This window comes from Platichthys flesus, chromosome 7 (genome assembly GCF_949316205.1).
Source record: "Platichthys flesus chromosome 7, fPlaFle2.1, whole genome shotgun sequence".
NCBI classification, from domain to species: Eukaryota; Metazoa; Chordata; class Actinopteri; order Pleuronectiformes; family Pleuronectidae; genus Platichthys; species Platichthys flesus.
This window is the reverse complement of record NC_084951.1, coordinates 21,751,311-21,764,768: the sequence shown is the minus strand read 5'-3', so window position 1 is coordinate 21,764,768 and position 13,458 is coordinate 21,751,311. Positions and strand designations below refer to the sequence as shown.

At 41.4% G+C, this 13,458-nt stretch overlaps 1 protein-coding gene across 1 annotated transcript in view; it reads left to right on the top strand.

Moving 5' to 3' along the window:
- Positions 1-2,015: 2,015 nt before the first annotated feature.
- The window catches only part of LOC133957347 (acid-sensing ion channel 1-like), a 41,192-nt gene continuing 29,749 nt past the window's right edge, over positions 2,016-13,458 (top strand). The window contains exons 1-2 of the mRNA XM_062392882.1: positions 2,016-2,929; positions 7,364-7,559. Coding sequence (XP_062248866.1) covers positions 2,568-2,929; positions 7,364-7,559 — 558 coding nt within the window. The 5' untranslated portion in view covers positions 2,016-2,567. The remainder of the gene's footprint in view (positions 2,930-7,363; positions 7,560-13,458) is intronic.

Genomic DNA, 13,458 nt, shown 5'->3' with positions numbered 1-13,458 from the left:
GGCCATTTGTTTTGCATCTCTGTGTAGGTATGTGTGTTTATGGTCATTTTATGTCACTTAATTGCCATTTTGTATCTTTGTGGCCTAACGAGTCTCTTTAGGCAGTTCACAACTCTTTGTGATCATTTTAGTATCTGTTGTCGTTACTTTGAGTCGCTTTTAGGAGCCTTTTGTGCGTCTCGTTGGTGATTGTTTCCCTTTGTGCAATCATTTTTGTGTGCAGTTTGCATCTCTTGATAGTTGTGTTATCACTTTGTAACTCATTAATCACAATATCATGAATGTTTGTTACAGCACTGTTGGAGGATTTATTCAGATAATAAGAAATTTACTTTTCAGGTAAGAGAAACACAATTCTTTACATACATATAACAACATACAGTCATGTATAGACATATTAAACCACACAACTTTGCTTTCAAAAATTCAAATTGTACAGCTCGTGCACAGACATCTGCATTAGTTAGAGCTCTGTGTTGGATGTGGGAGGAAAGAAAACAGCCAGTGGCGAATGTACGAGGACTTTTAATGTCACCGATTAGTTTTTTTTCTTCGTGTTGATTCACTCAAGGTGGGTAATGAATCTTTTATGAAAAGTAATAAATATTTTGTCATATTAGCAAAGCTTGATTCAGCCTTGTTGCGCTGCCAGATCCATTCTCCCTGCCAGTATCCAGCTGGGGACTAAATGTCATTGTTTATTCATGGTCCAATCTGAACATGGCAAAGACAGTATCATCAATAATCTTTCTTTTTTTTTCTCTGCCTGATAATGACTTTGTTTTGAAAAGTTGCAGTCGAGACACCTTTACCTCTGCTCACAACACATTCAGGCTTCATAACTCAAGTTTATAGGCAAAGTCATTTTAAGTTTGACGAGCGAAACATTGTTTGCACATTACCGTCCTTTAATGACGATTACAAATCCATAACTGGGCTCCTTAGTAATAATAGAAAACCACTTGTAATATATTTCCAGCTTCTTAAATGATTTTCTGTGAGTGTCCTATAACAAATGTGAAACGGATATTTTGTGGTTTTACTTCTGGACCTTGATGCTGTGGCTCCAGACCACATCAACACTGCACACACTCAAAAGCACAAGATGGCAGCACCTGTATCCAGGATATTGTAGCTTAATTTTGTATGAGAAGAAGTGTAAACACGCCACTCATCTTTATACAAAGACCATGGCGGGAAAAAGCGTGAAAATGATAAGAGCACTGTAATGGTGGCTGTCGTATGTCCACTAGGTATTTATTGTTTAACGTTATTTTCCATTGGAAGCAATGGGGTGAATACAAAACAATGCATAATAACAAACTTCTATTTTCCCCCCAAAAAGACTGAGGAAAAAATATTGAGTTACAGGAGCCAGTGGAGAGGACGTGACGTCATGAATTTGGTTGGAAGACGTTAACAAGTTGCATTATGGGAAAGGAAGGATCCAGAGCTTCAATACTAACATTATGTGAACACCAGGATGTCTTGTCCTCTAACCCCTCAGCCTCATGTGTGACCCCTGGCTTTATGGAGGGGATGTCCAGTTTAACGTCTTGTGCGGTTTTCCGCCTCTTGATATCATCTGTTTAGATTAGTGCTGGGCAGTAATACAGCCAATAATCATATATAAATATGCATATAACAATATTGTTATATGCATATTGCAATAATTACTTAAATTGTTTCAATGCTAATAGGTTAACTCTGAGTTTGTTTGCAGTTGTCCTCTATCCAGGTAATATAACTCACAGTTGATGAACAGCAGCAGTTTCCACTCTCTCTCCCCTCGTCCACTGCTGCTGCCACACACACACACACACACACACACAAACACATACACATCCACACACACACACTCCCACACACCCTACACACACACAGACACACACACACTCCCCGAACACAGCTACACACAGGAGCTCACGACTCAGCAGCGACCAGAATAAAACCACCAGTCCGACTCTCACACACGTTGCTCTGAGCTGAGGAGGATCAGTGAGTGACAGAGACGTGGTGTGCGCTGCAGAGGAACTCCTGATAAACGGGCTCAAGTGTCAGAAGGATTTCTCCTCTTCTCCTCTTTCCTCTTCTCCTCTTCTCCTCTTCTCCTCTTGTTGGCGTGCATGCAGGGGATGATGCTGGCTCCTCGGGACTTCAGCCCGACCAGCGGATTCTCAGTCCGCTGAAACACTCCCTTCTTCTTCTTGCTTGTTTTGCTTTGACTGCAAACCTGCACAGCGTCTCTCTGCAGCGCAGTGGGGATGGACCTCGGTTTGGACGACTTGACGCAGGAAGAGTCCTCCAGCTTGTGCGTGCACGCATCGGTGAAATGTGTCACTTTCGCTTGCAATTCCCACTCGTCTGACTTTTTGGAAGAGCGACGGCTCCCGGACATGTTTCTCTCGCAGTGTGCATGAGAGATGGCGACGAAGCCGCCACAAGTCCAACACTGGCTGTCTACGCACCTGTCCGGCTGGATCATGGCACTTTGCGCCACAGGTGAATGAATCTCCCCGAGCAGTGAGTGTTTTTCAGCCTGTTTTCGAGCGCGTTGCACAGAGACGATGGATCTCAAAGTAGAAACCGAGGAGCTGGACTCGAATCGACCTCCACCCATTGAAGTTTTTGCGCACAGCTCGACCCTGCACGGGATCTCTCACATCTTCACGTACGAGCGCTTCTGCATCAAACGCTGCCTGTGGCTCGTCTTCTTCCTGGGCTCCCTCACCTTCCTGCTGTACGTGTGCGTGGATCGGATCCACTTCTACCTGGAGTACCCGCATGTCACCAAGCTGGACGAGGTCGCGACCCCGATCATGACGTTCCCCTCGGTCACTTTCTGCAACCTGAACGCGTTCCGCTTCAGCCGCGTCATGCGCAATGACCTGTACCACGCAGGGGAGCTGCTGGCCCTGCTCAACCAGAGGTACCGGACTTTACTTAGCATTTTGTTGTGCATGTGACTTTCATTTATCTTCTTTCATTTACCAACTGCATCTAATTTTTTCCATTTTAACATCCAAGCAACCCTTCACTGCAACTCTCCATCTTGTCTTTATACAACCTGTAAACCAATGAAAGTTAAATGTACACCACACTATATTTCAATTGAGTAAATTGAGTATTTCAATTTGATGCCAGAGTTATAGGCTACGATACTCCAATGTATTACACAGGGCAATGCTTTTTACTTTATTTGACAATTACAGTTATTTGGAGCTTTGGATGTTTAAGATTTTAGAATCATAACCTCCAATTATGATAATTGTATATGAATAATAGGTCAAATGGGCTCCACCTTTTAATATTGAACCAAACTTTCTCTGAAATCTTTATCTGGTCTTTTTACAAACTGTCGTTTTAAACCTATAAAAGTTACAGTAGTATGTGGTGAAATGTAGAACTACATTTCCTACACCACGCTTGAGTTTTTCAATTTGATGCCAATTTATAGGCTATTTCTACTTATACCTTTGACTTTATTTGACACTTAAAAGTTATTAAGAGCTTTGGAGGTGTAAGATCTTGGATCCAAAACCTACAATTATGTTAAAAAGTTTGATATTGGCATAGATACAAATATGAGTAGTTAATCAAATTGGCTCCACCGTTTTAATATCGAACCAAACCATCACTGAAACTCTCATCGTAAATCAATGAAAGTCTAATATTACACCTGTTAGTGCTGGAAAGAATAAGATTTAGATTTAAGATACAAAACCTACATTGATCTCGTAAAAATTATATATAGTATAGATCAAAATCATGATATAAAAACCTACAATCTAATAAATATTAAAGGTTATGTTATAAATTGAAATGTATATAATGAAATTGTATCTGCTTTGACCTACAGCAGTAAAATGCTGCTCAAACATTAATGCATCATTAATAATAATAACACTCTAGGGGCCCGTTTTCTGTATTTTGACAACTTGCATTTCATACATTCAAGTAACGCTTTGAATGCAGGACTTTTACTATTCGGGGAGAACTTTCTACAGTGTATATTTGAATAAGAGAAGGATCTGGTGATTGTGTGTCGCTCCTCCTACGAGCTCGGATTCAGTCCAGCACTTGGAGAGCAGGCTTGAATCAACTGAGGCATCATAATCAGAGAAATCCAGCTGCCTGGCCCGTGCAGCTGAAGGCTCTGGATCCTGGAGAAGGCAACAGCATGTACTGCATCAGTCTGTGTCCTGTATGCACGTGCAGGGAGGGAAAGATGGAGTCTGGGAGTTGTTTTTCATTTGCACACTTAAACTATAACGTCTGTGTAAAAAAATCCTCCTGCATATTAAATCCACGGGTTTCTTTTGTGTGAAAGATTGTGCTATAGTTGTCGTATGAAAGAGGAAATGGACTAGGGAGAGGAAAGGCTGTGAATAACATTGGGTTTGAAAGCTGTTTAATAGACCTGTTGGTTTCCCTGTGCTGTAATAATGTGCAGCTACAATAATGAAATAATCAGCCAGTTGGTGTCATTCAACGGTGTGTGTTTGTTTGTGTGTGTGTGTGTGTGTGTGTGTGTGTGTGTGTGTGTGTGTGTGACAGAGAGAGATATCTGGGTGATCAGAAACATTACTAAGTAAAGGGTCAGATGATGTGAGCCTTTGACAGGCTGTCAGTTGAGTGGTGGTTTTACTTTTATGTGGTTATACAGCCGGGTTCGTCCCTAAATCTTTAATGAAGATCCCAGACTCTACACTAAAATTAGATTACATTTTTTCTCTCCCTGTGACTGATAATCAACATTTGCCATCTGGATTTTTGTCATGAATACATTTACTACATTCATATTTCCAGGCTCACATGGGTGATTTTTCAAAGTTGGAGACTGGAAACATAATGAAAACTGCTCATCTCGACTCTGACACTCTGAAGTAGGTCTGGTGCTCATTATCCCGCCTCCCTTGGCTAGGTAGAGAGGCGATGAAACGGCACTCTTGGCTGTTATAGACCCAGCCTGAAATGAAAGCGCTTGTGGCAGGAAATCCATTTAAGAGCATTCTCCGCCCCCTTTTAATGTTTGGAGTCACTGGTCTGAGAAATGTCTTGTGGCATGATATTTAAGCTGCGCACATGCTGAAATGTCAGCGTTGATTCCGTCAGCTCAAGCGTTTGGGACTCTATCTCATAAGTGCCTTCTGGGCCGGGTTTGTTCACTACGCTAACAGTGGGGAGCAAATGCCCCTCCTCAATTAAGTTCCTTTTCAGTCAAACAAGAAACCTCCCATCAGCCTCTGCCACAGTGGAGCTCGCCTTAATCTTAATGTCAAGACAAATCCATGAGCTCATTCTTGGGGTTAGGCTCGAGGATTTCAGCCGGGCTCCTTAACGATCCTGTCCCCTCACGAGAATGAAAACCATTACTGCACCTTGTTTCCTAAGAAATGTAATAGTGTAAAGTGTCACATGTGGTGTATTTAGCATTGTGTTGTATAAGGGACTGTATTGATTTAACAGTAGCTTCTGTTATATGAGTCATTACCAAAAAGTTCATCTTGTGAGGCAGTGGTAAGGGGAGGGGGGGGGGGGGGGCGGGGTTCAAGCAATCTGCTCTTTGGTGAGTCCATTAAAATGGTGACACTTTTAATAATGGCACAGTGGGGCATCACAGCGAGGTAGAGAGCGGGAGCATTTACAGCTACTCCGCGCTCTTTTAATACAAGTCAGCGTGGTCATATTTTTGTGTGCTCCATTTAATAAAAAAGAAATTTCCCGCTGCCCCCGATAATGTCTCTGTGTGATGAGGGTGGACCTGCTCCCCCGCTCACTCACAGGTCTTTATTCTCTGTGCAGTTTGAAAAAGTGTAAATATCACCGAAATGCAGCTGAATGCCAAGCTATCAATAATGTGCCAATATCTGGTGATGCTTTCACAGGATGAAAAGAAAATCATTTATGTAATGAGTGATGAAGATAATGATGATGCACGAGGAGAAATTAACTCTTCATTTAATTGAACAGTGTAATAAGGTCAGAGCATCGATTCATTCAGTCGCTTTGATCCATGATTTACTGACGTCAACATCTCAGTATCACAATGTAAGAATAATATGGACCTGACAGAATCTACAGTTTGTTGGAGATCAAAGCCGAATGCAACTATGATAGCTGCTTGTGAAGAATCTCTAATGATACACAAACATATGCTGCAGTCTAACTTGCTGATTTGTAGCAGGTATAATGTTTACTAGTTTATTGTGTCTGCACTCATTAGCTAATTATTTGAAAGTGGCTGTAGGTCTAATATGTATTTATATACTAATAGTGCTCTAGTAGTAATAGTAATCTGTTTAAGCAGTATTTTGAGGACCAATAGGTTCACAGAGGCACTACTATAGGCTGTCCTATTTTAACAGCTCCTTCAAATGTGGCCAACAGACATTTTGTGCTGGTGAGGACGCAAACCATCTTCCTATGTGGGTGGCTGAGCTGCAGTAAGCATAGCGGCGCAGAGTAGCCGACATTACAATAGTCAAGAGCGGGACGAGCTGGTGACACAAAGCAGTGTCTCCAGCAGGTAGCTGTTTTCAGTGGAGGTGGACGACAGATACATGCGACTAGGAGGATGAATATCTTTCCACATTGAACGGCTAAAGTGCAAGATAACCAAGATGATGATCTGATGATGTTACTAGATGAATCCTGAAGGGATCACCAAAGTTATACCATGACAAAACTAAAAGTTCCACAAGCTCATGGTGGCGCTAGTTAAGATTCTTAGCATTATAATGCAACATCTGGTAATCAGGTACCGTGTACTACAAAAAATACTATACCGTCTCAGTATGTCCATTAGATGTCTGGGCGCCTTTTTAAAGGGGGCTATAAATACAAATATAACATTTCACTAGGTCGCCATGAGGAAAACTATCATCTTAAAAAACATTTTCTCTTTATGTCTGAATCCAGACAAGTGAGATCTGAGCTGAAGAAATCTGTAGCCTGAAGCTGCTGCATCAAAATGGACAACTGGGTTTATGAGGGCCGTACAGCTCTTGTCTGAAGTTTATTATATATTGTAAAGTAAAGTGTTACTGAGTGATTTCACCTCAGAGGCAGAAACGGGCAAAATGATCTTGTCCATTTTCATTGTTTTCTGTCCCTATTGATTCATTCTAAGTTTTATTTTTAAAGAGTAGAGGTTCTCTGATAAACACGTAAATGAAGTGTGAAAAAAATCTTCAAAAGGATGAAATTCCCTTTTTATAAGGTCTGCTGTTTAATCAGGCTCTGATTATTCACTGTGAAGATTCACTGTTCAAAGAAATGCATCAATCCACTCAAGGATAAGACCTGTGTTTATAAATGTAAAATCTATTTCTTCAACCTCTATGTTTCTCCGTCTGTGCAGGTACGAGATCAGAGACATTCACCTCGTGGAGGAGAGCGTCCTGGAGAGCCTGAAGGTCAAAGCCGACTTCCACAATTTCAAGCCGCGACCCTTCAACATGCGGGAGTTTTACGACCGGACGGGTCACGACATCCATGACATGCTGCTCTCCTGCCACTTCCACGGCACCGAGTGCAGACCGGAGGATTTCAAAGTGGTGAGTCGTCTCCAAGGAAACAGTGGTGATGAGAGGATGTGTGTGATGAGGTCCTTTGTTTAGTTAATTATGAACAAATGTGATTATTCTTACTCTTCTTATTATTATATTCAAACAAGACTGAATCCTGACCAAAATCTTAATATTATAAAAACAAGGTTAGAGACATAAACCAATTAATTATAAATTTACATGTACAAAGAATTATAATGATACAAATATGGGAAGGTTTTGTGGACCAATTACCATAAGTTTGATCATTACATTGAAAACATGAGGAGGAAGGAAGGACCGGTACAGTTTAAGCATCGAGAAACAAAATAAACACTTAAGCAGATAACTTGATCGCTATAACCAAATTATTTACACAACATTTGTATATATGAATGATTCTGTCCAAAGCTTTTGTATCCATATGAACTGTTGATCACTATATCTGTTATTTCTATTTCTACTGAACAGTTAAAAATTTGATATAGGACAACATTCCTATGCCCTTGATAAGCAAGTGTTAAAACTAAGCACCGGTGAGCTGTATAATCCATCACAACACAAATCCATTTAAGATTAAGGTAATTAATAAACCAGTGTGTTTGATTTGATGTTTCAATAAAAGAGTGCAGCCAGCACACACTGTAAAATCAAAGGATTTTCTATTTATAGCCGGTGAAAGAGTAATGAACCCAGAGAACAAAGAACAAACCTCTGAGTGAACCGAGGGGAACGTATGTAGTTTCCTGACCTGACGATCCCTGCTGTGTGTTTTTCTCTGTGCAGGCTGCTGGTTTGAATCCCAACATTCTCCTGTGTAAACTTGTCACCGAACATAAGAGCTTTGTGTGATGACCTCTATCTTTTATTCCCAGAAGCAGAGACACACGTCTATCATTAATTCCTTCTTTTTCCTTGTTTTGCGAGGATCCGGTTGAGGTGTGTTTACCGGCCTGTGTATGAAATGCCTTGAATCTGTGCCGAAGAGTCCTTGTTAAAATTTATGATCAAACACTGTTTGGAGCTTTTATTTATTTAGCTGAATCCCAGCGGTTCTGTGTAAATGTTTACACCTTTTCATCTTTTCATCTTTTCTTTGTTAGTGTTTCCACTTGAAAACAAGGAAGGGGGGGTGGGGGGGTGCATGGTGCAGCAGTGTCTTTTTTGAAATGAAACCCTTGTGGAGGAGAGATGTGTGGAGCAATGCAGCAGAGCTGGTCAAAGTGTGTTTAAACCCTCCACTGATACATGAGCATGACGGACTGAGGACGTTTTTCCCTGCAGCAAAAAGTCGAGCTCCCTGGCTGCAGTGTCTGGTCCATAAAACCCTGCTGCTGTTGCTGGCCCACCCAGACCCAGACGCCAATAACCAGTGGCATCTGATGTGGTTTTTAATTTGGAGCTGAACACTGATCACTCCACGCAGCAGCCACGATGGATAGATTGGATTAAGTTTTACGGAAGCGAGAAGATTCACGTTTCACTCCAGTGCACATCTGAGGTGGTGTGAGACAAGTTGTCCATGAAGTGAATGGTGGGATGTCTTTTTATTTCCTTTTAATCAGAAGAGTTGAGTTAAAACAAGCTTGCGTGTTTCGGACTTAGGGATTTAATTTTGGCGGGCAACATTAAAACACATTCAGTGGAAACAAAGATGAGCTCATCACACGGCCACTTGATGTAGCAGCTGCTTCGAGGTGATATTAGTGCTCATTTTTCTATGAGCCCAGTGAAAGTAAAACTACTGGATTCCTTTGTCTCCACATGTTGTGTGAAGCACAGCGATAAGAGCAGAGTACCTTCTTCATCAGAGGCGTCTGGCAACAAGTTCAAACTCCGATCGTAAGTGTTTCTTCGGCTCAGATTTGATGTAAAGATGGATTCCAGCTACCAAAAGTGAAGCCAAACCATCTTGATCATCCCCTAGTGGCTGGCTGTAGTATAGGTCATGAACCCTGCTCCTCCATGGTGGCATATGGGACATGTAGTTCTTACAATATCAAGTTTATATTTTGTTGATGTCATTTGCTTTTATTACGTTATTGATAATGTAGTTGCTTGCACCATCTTGTTTCCGTCCCCGTCCACTGCTTCACCATTGGACACATGGAAACTACATTTCATCTCCACTGTTCTCCTTATATAGATGATTAGAAAGTAACTTGTAATATTTTAACATATTTTAAGCCCAGTTATCCAACCCAGCCCCAGGCCGACTCAGAACTTATGTTAACACGTGTTTGTGTTGCAGCGAGTGATGAGAGAAAAGAGGATTTTTTTTAGACCCCAGCATGGAAATGCATGAACATCTTCAAGCCTTTTTTACTTAGTCCTGCCATATTAAGAGACCGCTGCAACTGCACATCTGCACTGCACCCACATTCTTCACTAGAAGTTTGTCTTTATTATTGTTGAACTGTTTCCCCTAGTTTACAAAATATCTCTGTAACTTTTGAATTATTATGCCAGAATCTTTTTTTTTTGCAGGAGTTTAATGAGCTGTCTGTTTTCAAATCTCTCTCTTGCTCACTTATTCACTGCTCCCTATACAATACTCTCTCTATAGTTCACTTCATCATGAGCAGTACATTTATTATTATGTATTTCTATTGCTGGCAGCTGTGGAGTTGTAAAATTGTAATTCTCCCATCTTCGCGTCATCTTGTTACGTACAAGGCAAAGAAAAGGTTCATCCGACTTTGCTCACTCGCTGTGAATTTTCCATTTTCCTGCTGTATGGCCTCGCTCCGGACATTTTAATGGGGTCTGGAAGAAACTCGGATATTTGCATTCCCACATACGGCCCCCCTGAAAAATGTCATGAAACCAGCCGAACCGCAGCGCATGTCTGAAAGCAGGTGGAAAATGGGTTCACGTTTCAGATCCTGGTTCAGGGATGTGGACGATTGACAGTCTGGCAAGGAGCAGGTGGAAATTGCTGGTATAAATCCGGGAGGCGGTGATTGGAGAACGAGGAACACGTGAGCCGCAGGGTGTTACGAGATGAGGCCTGGTGCGGGTCTGAGATCGCTGGTGGTCAGGAGGTGAATGAAAGACACTAAAAATACCCATAAAAAAGAAAGGGCCTAGAGAGGAGGAAATGGCTGAAGGCAGGGACAGATGCAGAGGGAAGAAAATAAAAAAGGACTGTGAACGTCCTTGTGACACATCGATAAAATGGACCTGATTGCATTTCTGGATTGTTGCAGGAAATACTTTTGTGATGCACCGAGGTATTTTTGAAGGCAATAAAGAGTGAATAGATTTACACCCTTCAGACAAGAGTAAAAAGAGACTGATACTAGATGCTGTTGTAGTTTTAGGCCTGAAAAGCCTAATTTACCCTAGAAAATATAATGCATAAATACAGACAAGCCAAGAACGATATGGCTTTATGTATGGATTTAGACGTGTGTTTGAGGTCTCACTGTTGATCTAAGAGCTGCTGTTTGGTCTCTCAGTTTGACATGCTGTCAACTTTTGTCAGATATAGAGTGTTTGTAGTCGTTTTGAATGAGCAGACTGAAAACTGGGGACAATGTCTCACACTCAGACAATCTCTCTCTCTCGGTTGTTCAAATGAAAAGGGCCACAAATCAAAAAAAAGAGCTGGATTCTGCAAATGTTTTGAAGAGACTTGACTTTATGAGCCTGTTGTTGTTATGCGCTGGCTCACTATCACGATGACTGGGTTCACATAGACTGGCTGCAATATATTCAGACTTTTCTGACCCTATTCTGAATCATTTCGATTTCACAAGCTGCTGATAGATTCCATCCAAATTCCTGTTTACATGTTACAGAGCAGAAACTTAACCCATGCATCCGATGCTCCCGCCAGGAATCTAACAAACCCAACCTGAAATGTTGTGATAGCTCCAAGAGGGTATTGTAATATGATTAAGATTCATACAGGTCTACATAACATGTTTCTTATTCCGAGTATGACCCCATTAGTGTCCCGGGAATCATAATATGCTTTTGACATGTCATTGTCTTATTCAGATTATCCTTTAGGTCAGGGGATACCATGGGAATATTGATGCCTGTGTAAACATGTCTTCTGTCCTGACCTGCTCTGACTCTGTGAGACGCATTCATGTTAACATCAGTGCTTTTTCCTGCAGAGGCAAAACATTTGCTGGGAAAAATACATAAAGATTACCAAGCTAAACGTTGGCCTTCCGGCTTCACACTCAAACAAAACAGAACTTCAGATTGGTTTGTTCCCCTCAGAGCAGGAAGAGAAAAATATTAAATTCCGCCATAACACAGGGAGAGGTTAGGATTGTGCAGTAGGCCGAGCGGCGTGCCCTTCTCCTCAACCCAAACATTGCATCACGACTCATCCCTGATAGGATTCGAGACAGCCTTCTGGTTGTGCTCCCAAGCATTTGGCTATTGCTGCCTCAATAATTCATCTCTGAGCTGGAATAGGAAATGCCCACATATTAAGCTTGTAAACAGTTCTGTGTGTTTGTGTGTGTGTGTTTGTAGTGTGGTGTGTTGTGTGTGGTGTGTGTGTAGTCCACACTCAAGCATCTTATTGACCTTTCCTTGTTTTCTTCTAATCTAAGGGGCATGGATAATTTGTGTAGTAGTTAATTTATGTAGCGCCCAAGACTCGAACTGCCCCCTCAGCCCCTCCCACCTCCCCCAGCTCTCCAACAGCGTTGACTGTGATCGAGCAGTTTCTCTCCTCTTAGAAGAGCCGTGTGGGGCTGAGGAAATTTCATTTGGCCAGAATCTAGTGGCAGTGGAGAGGTGTTTCCCCCGGAGAGGTTTAAGGCCTTTATCTCTCCCCTCTTAACTTCCCTTTGTTATCTACATCAGCGCACAGCTCCGGAAAAACTGGAAAATGCACTCCCTTTGAAGACCGCCTTTGATGCATTGCATTGTTAATCTTTTCATTGTTTCATTGCAAAGTGCTTGATGAATAAGGAAAGAGGTATATCCCAACTGACTTTACTTTGTGAAAAGATCACAAGGGGACGAAACGAAAGGCTGATGAATAAATATTTCCGGGCCGCTTTCGATGAGAGAATACAGATTCAGTTCACTCCTCTGAACTGAACTGGATCTCTTCTGGTTCTGAGAGAGAATGTTGATTTTCCAGGATTCTTTCAACTGATGGCTCACACAGAAAGTTGACAACACAGTGTCATCTCCTGACACAGGGTAATAAACATAGCAGGTCGTTTTCTGCATCGTCCCTGCTTATGTTTCGTCCTCAGCTGAAGTAGTTTTCAGCGATCTGTCAGTGTGATGAACGCTTCCCCAGAAACTGAAGTGCTTTTAAATTGTATTCACTAGAAATCAATAACTAGACCACCAATTATATAGAACTTTTCCAAACAATAAAAACTTAAAGCCAGAAAAAAATCTAAGAGAATATGAGCACAGAGGAAGTCAAAACTATAGGAATAAAACAGTATAAATATATTAAATATTTTCAAAAGTTTTTGCAGAGAGTGAACATTTTAAAGAGGAGATTTAAAAGAAGCTAAAGAGGAGTTGTTGTCTGGGGTTGATAGATTCCCCGAGTGTGAGGACTGTAATTGCAAAAGCGCAGGCACCATTTCATCACAATGGAAACCTTGGAAGTAAAGAGCAGGGCCTTATCTGCAGTTTTCAATCTTCTAGTTGGCACATACACCAGGTCCATAAATCAAAGAGGTGTTAATGAATGCGCCTGTTTAAGACCTTAACATTCAGCAATACAGTTTTATAGTCTCTTTTATGGAACCTGATTTGACGAAAGATTATCTTTAGCTGGAAAAACGACCCTGAATCTCAGTCCCCTAGACTCTTTACATTTTTAAATTTGAGCTTTATTTCAAAAATGAGACGACAATTTCCTTGTCATGAATTCATCAAAATCCTAGAGAATCTGCAAAAATGTAAACAG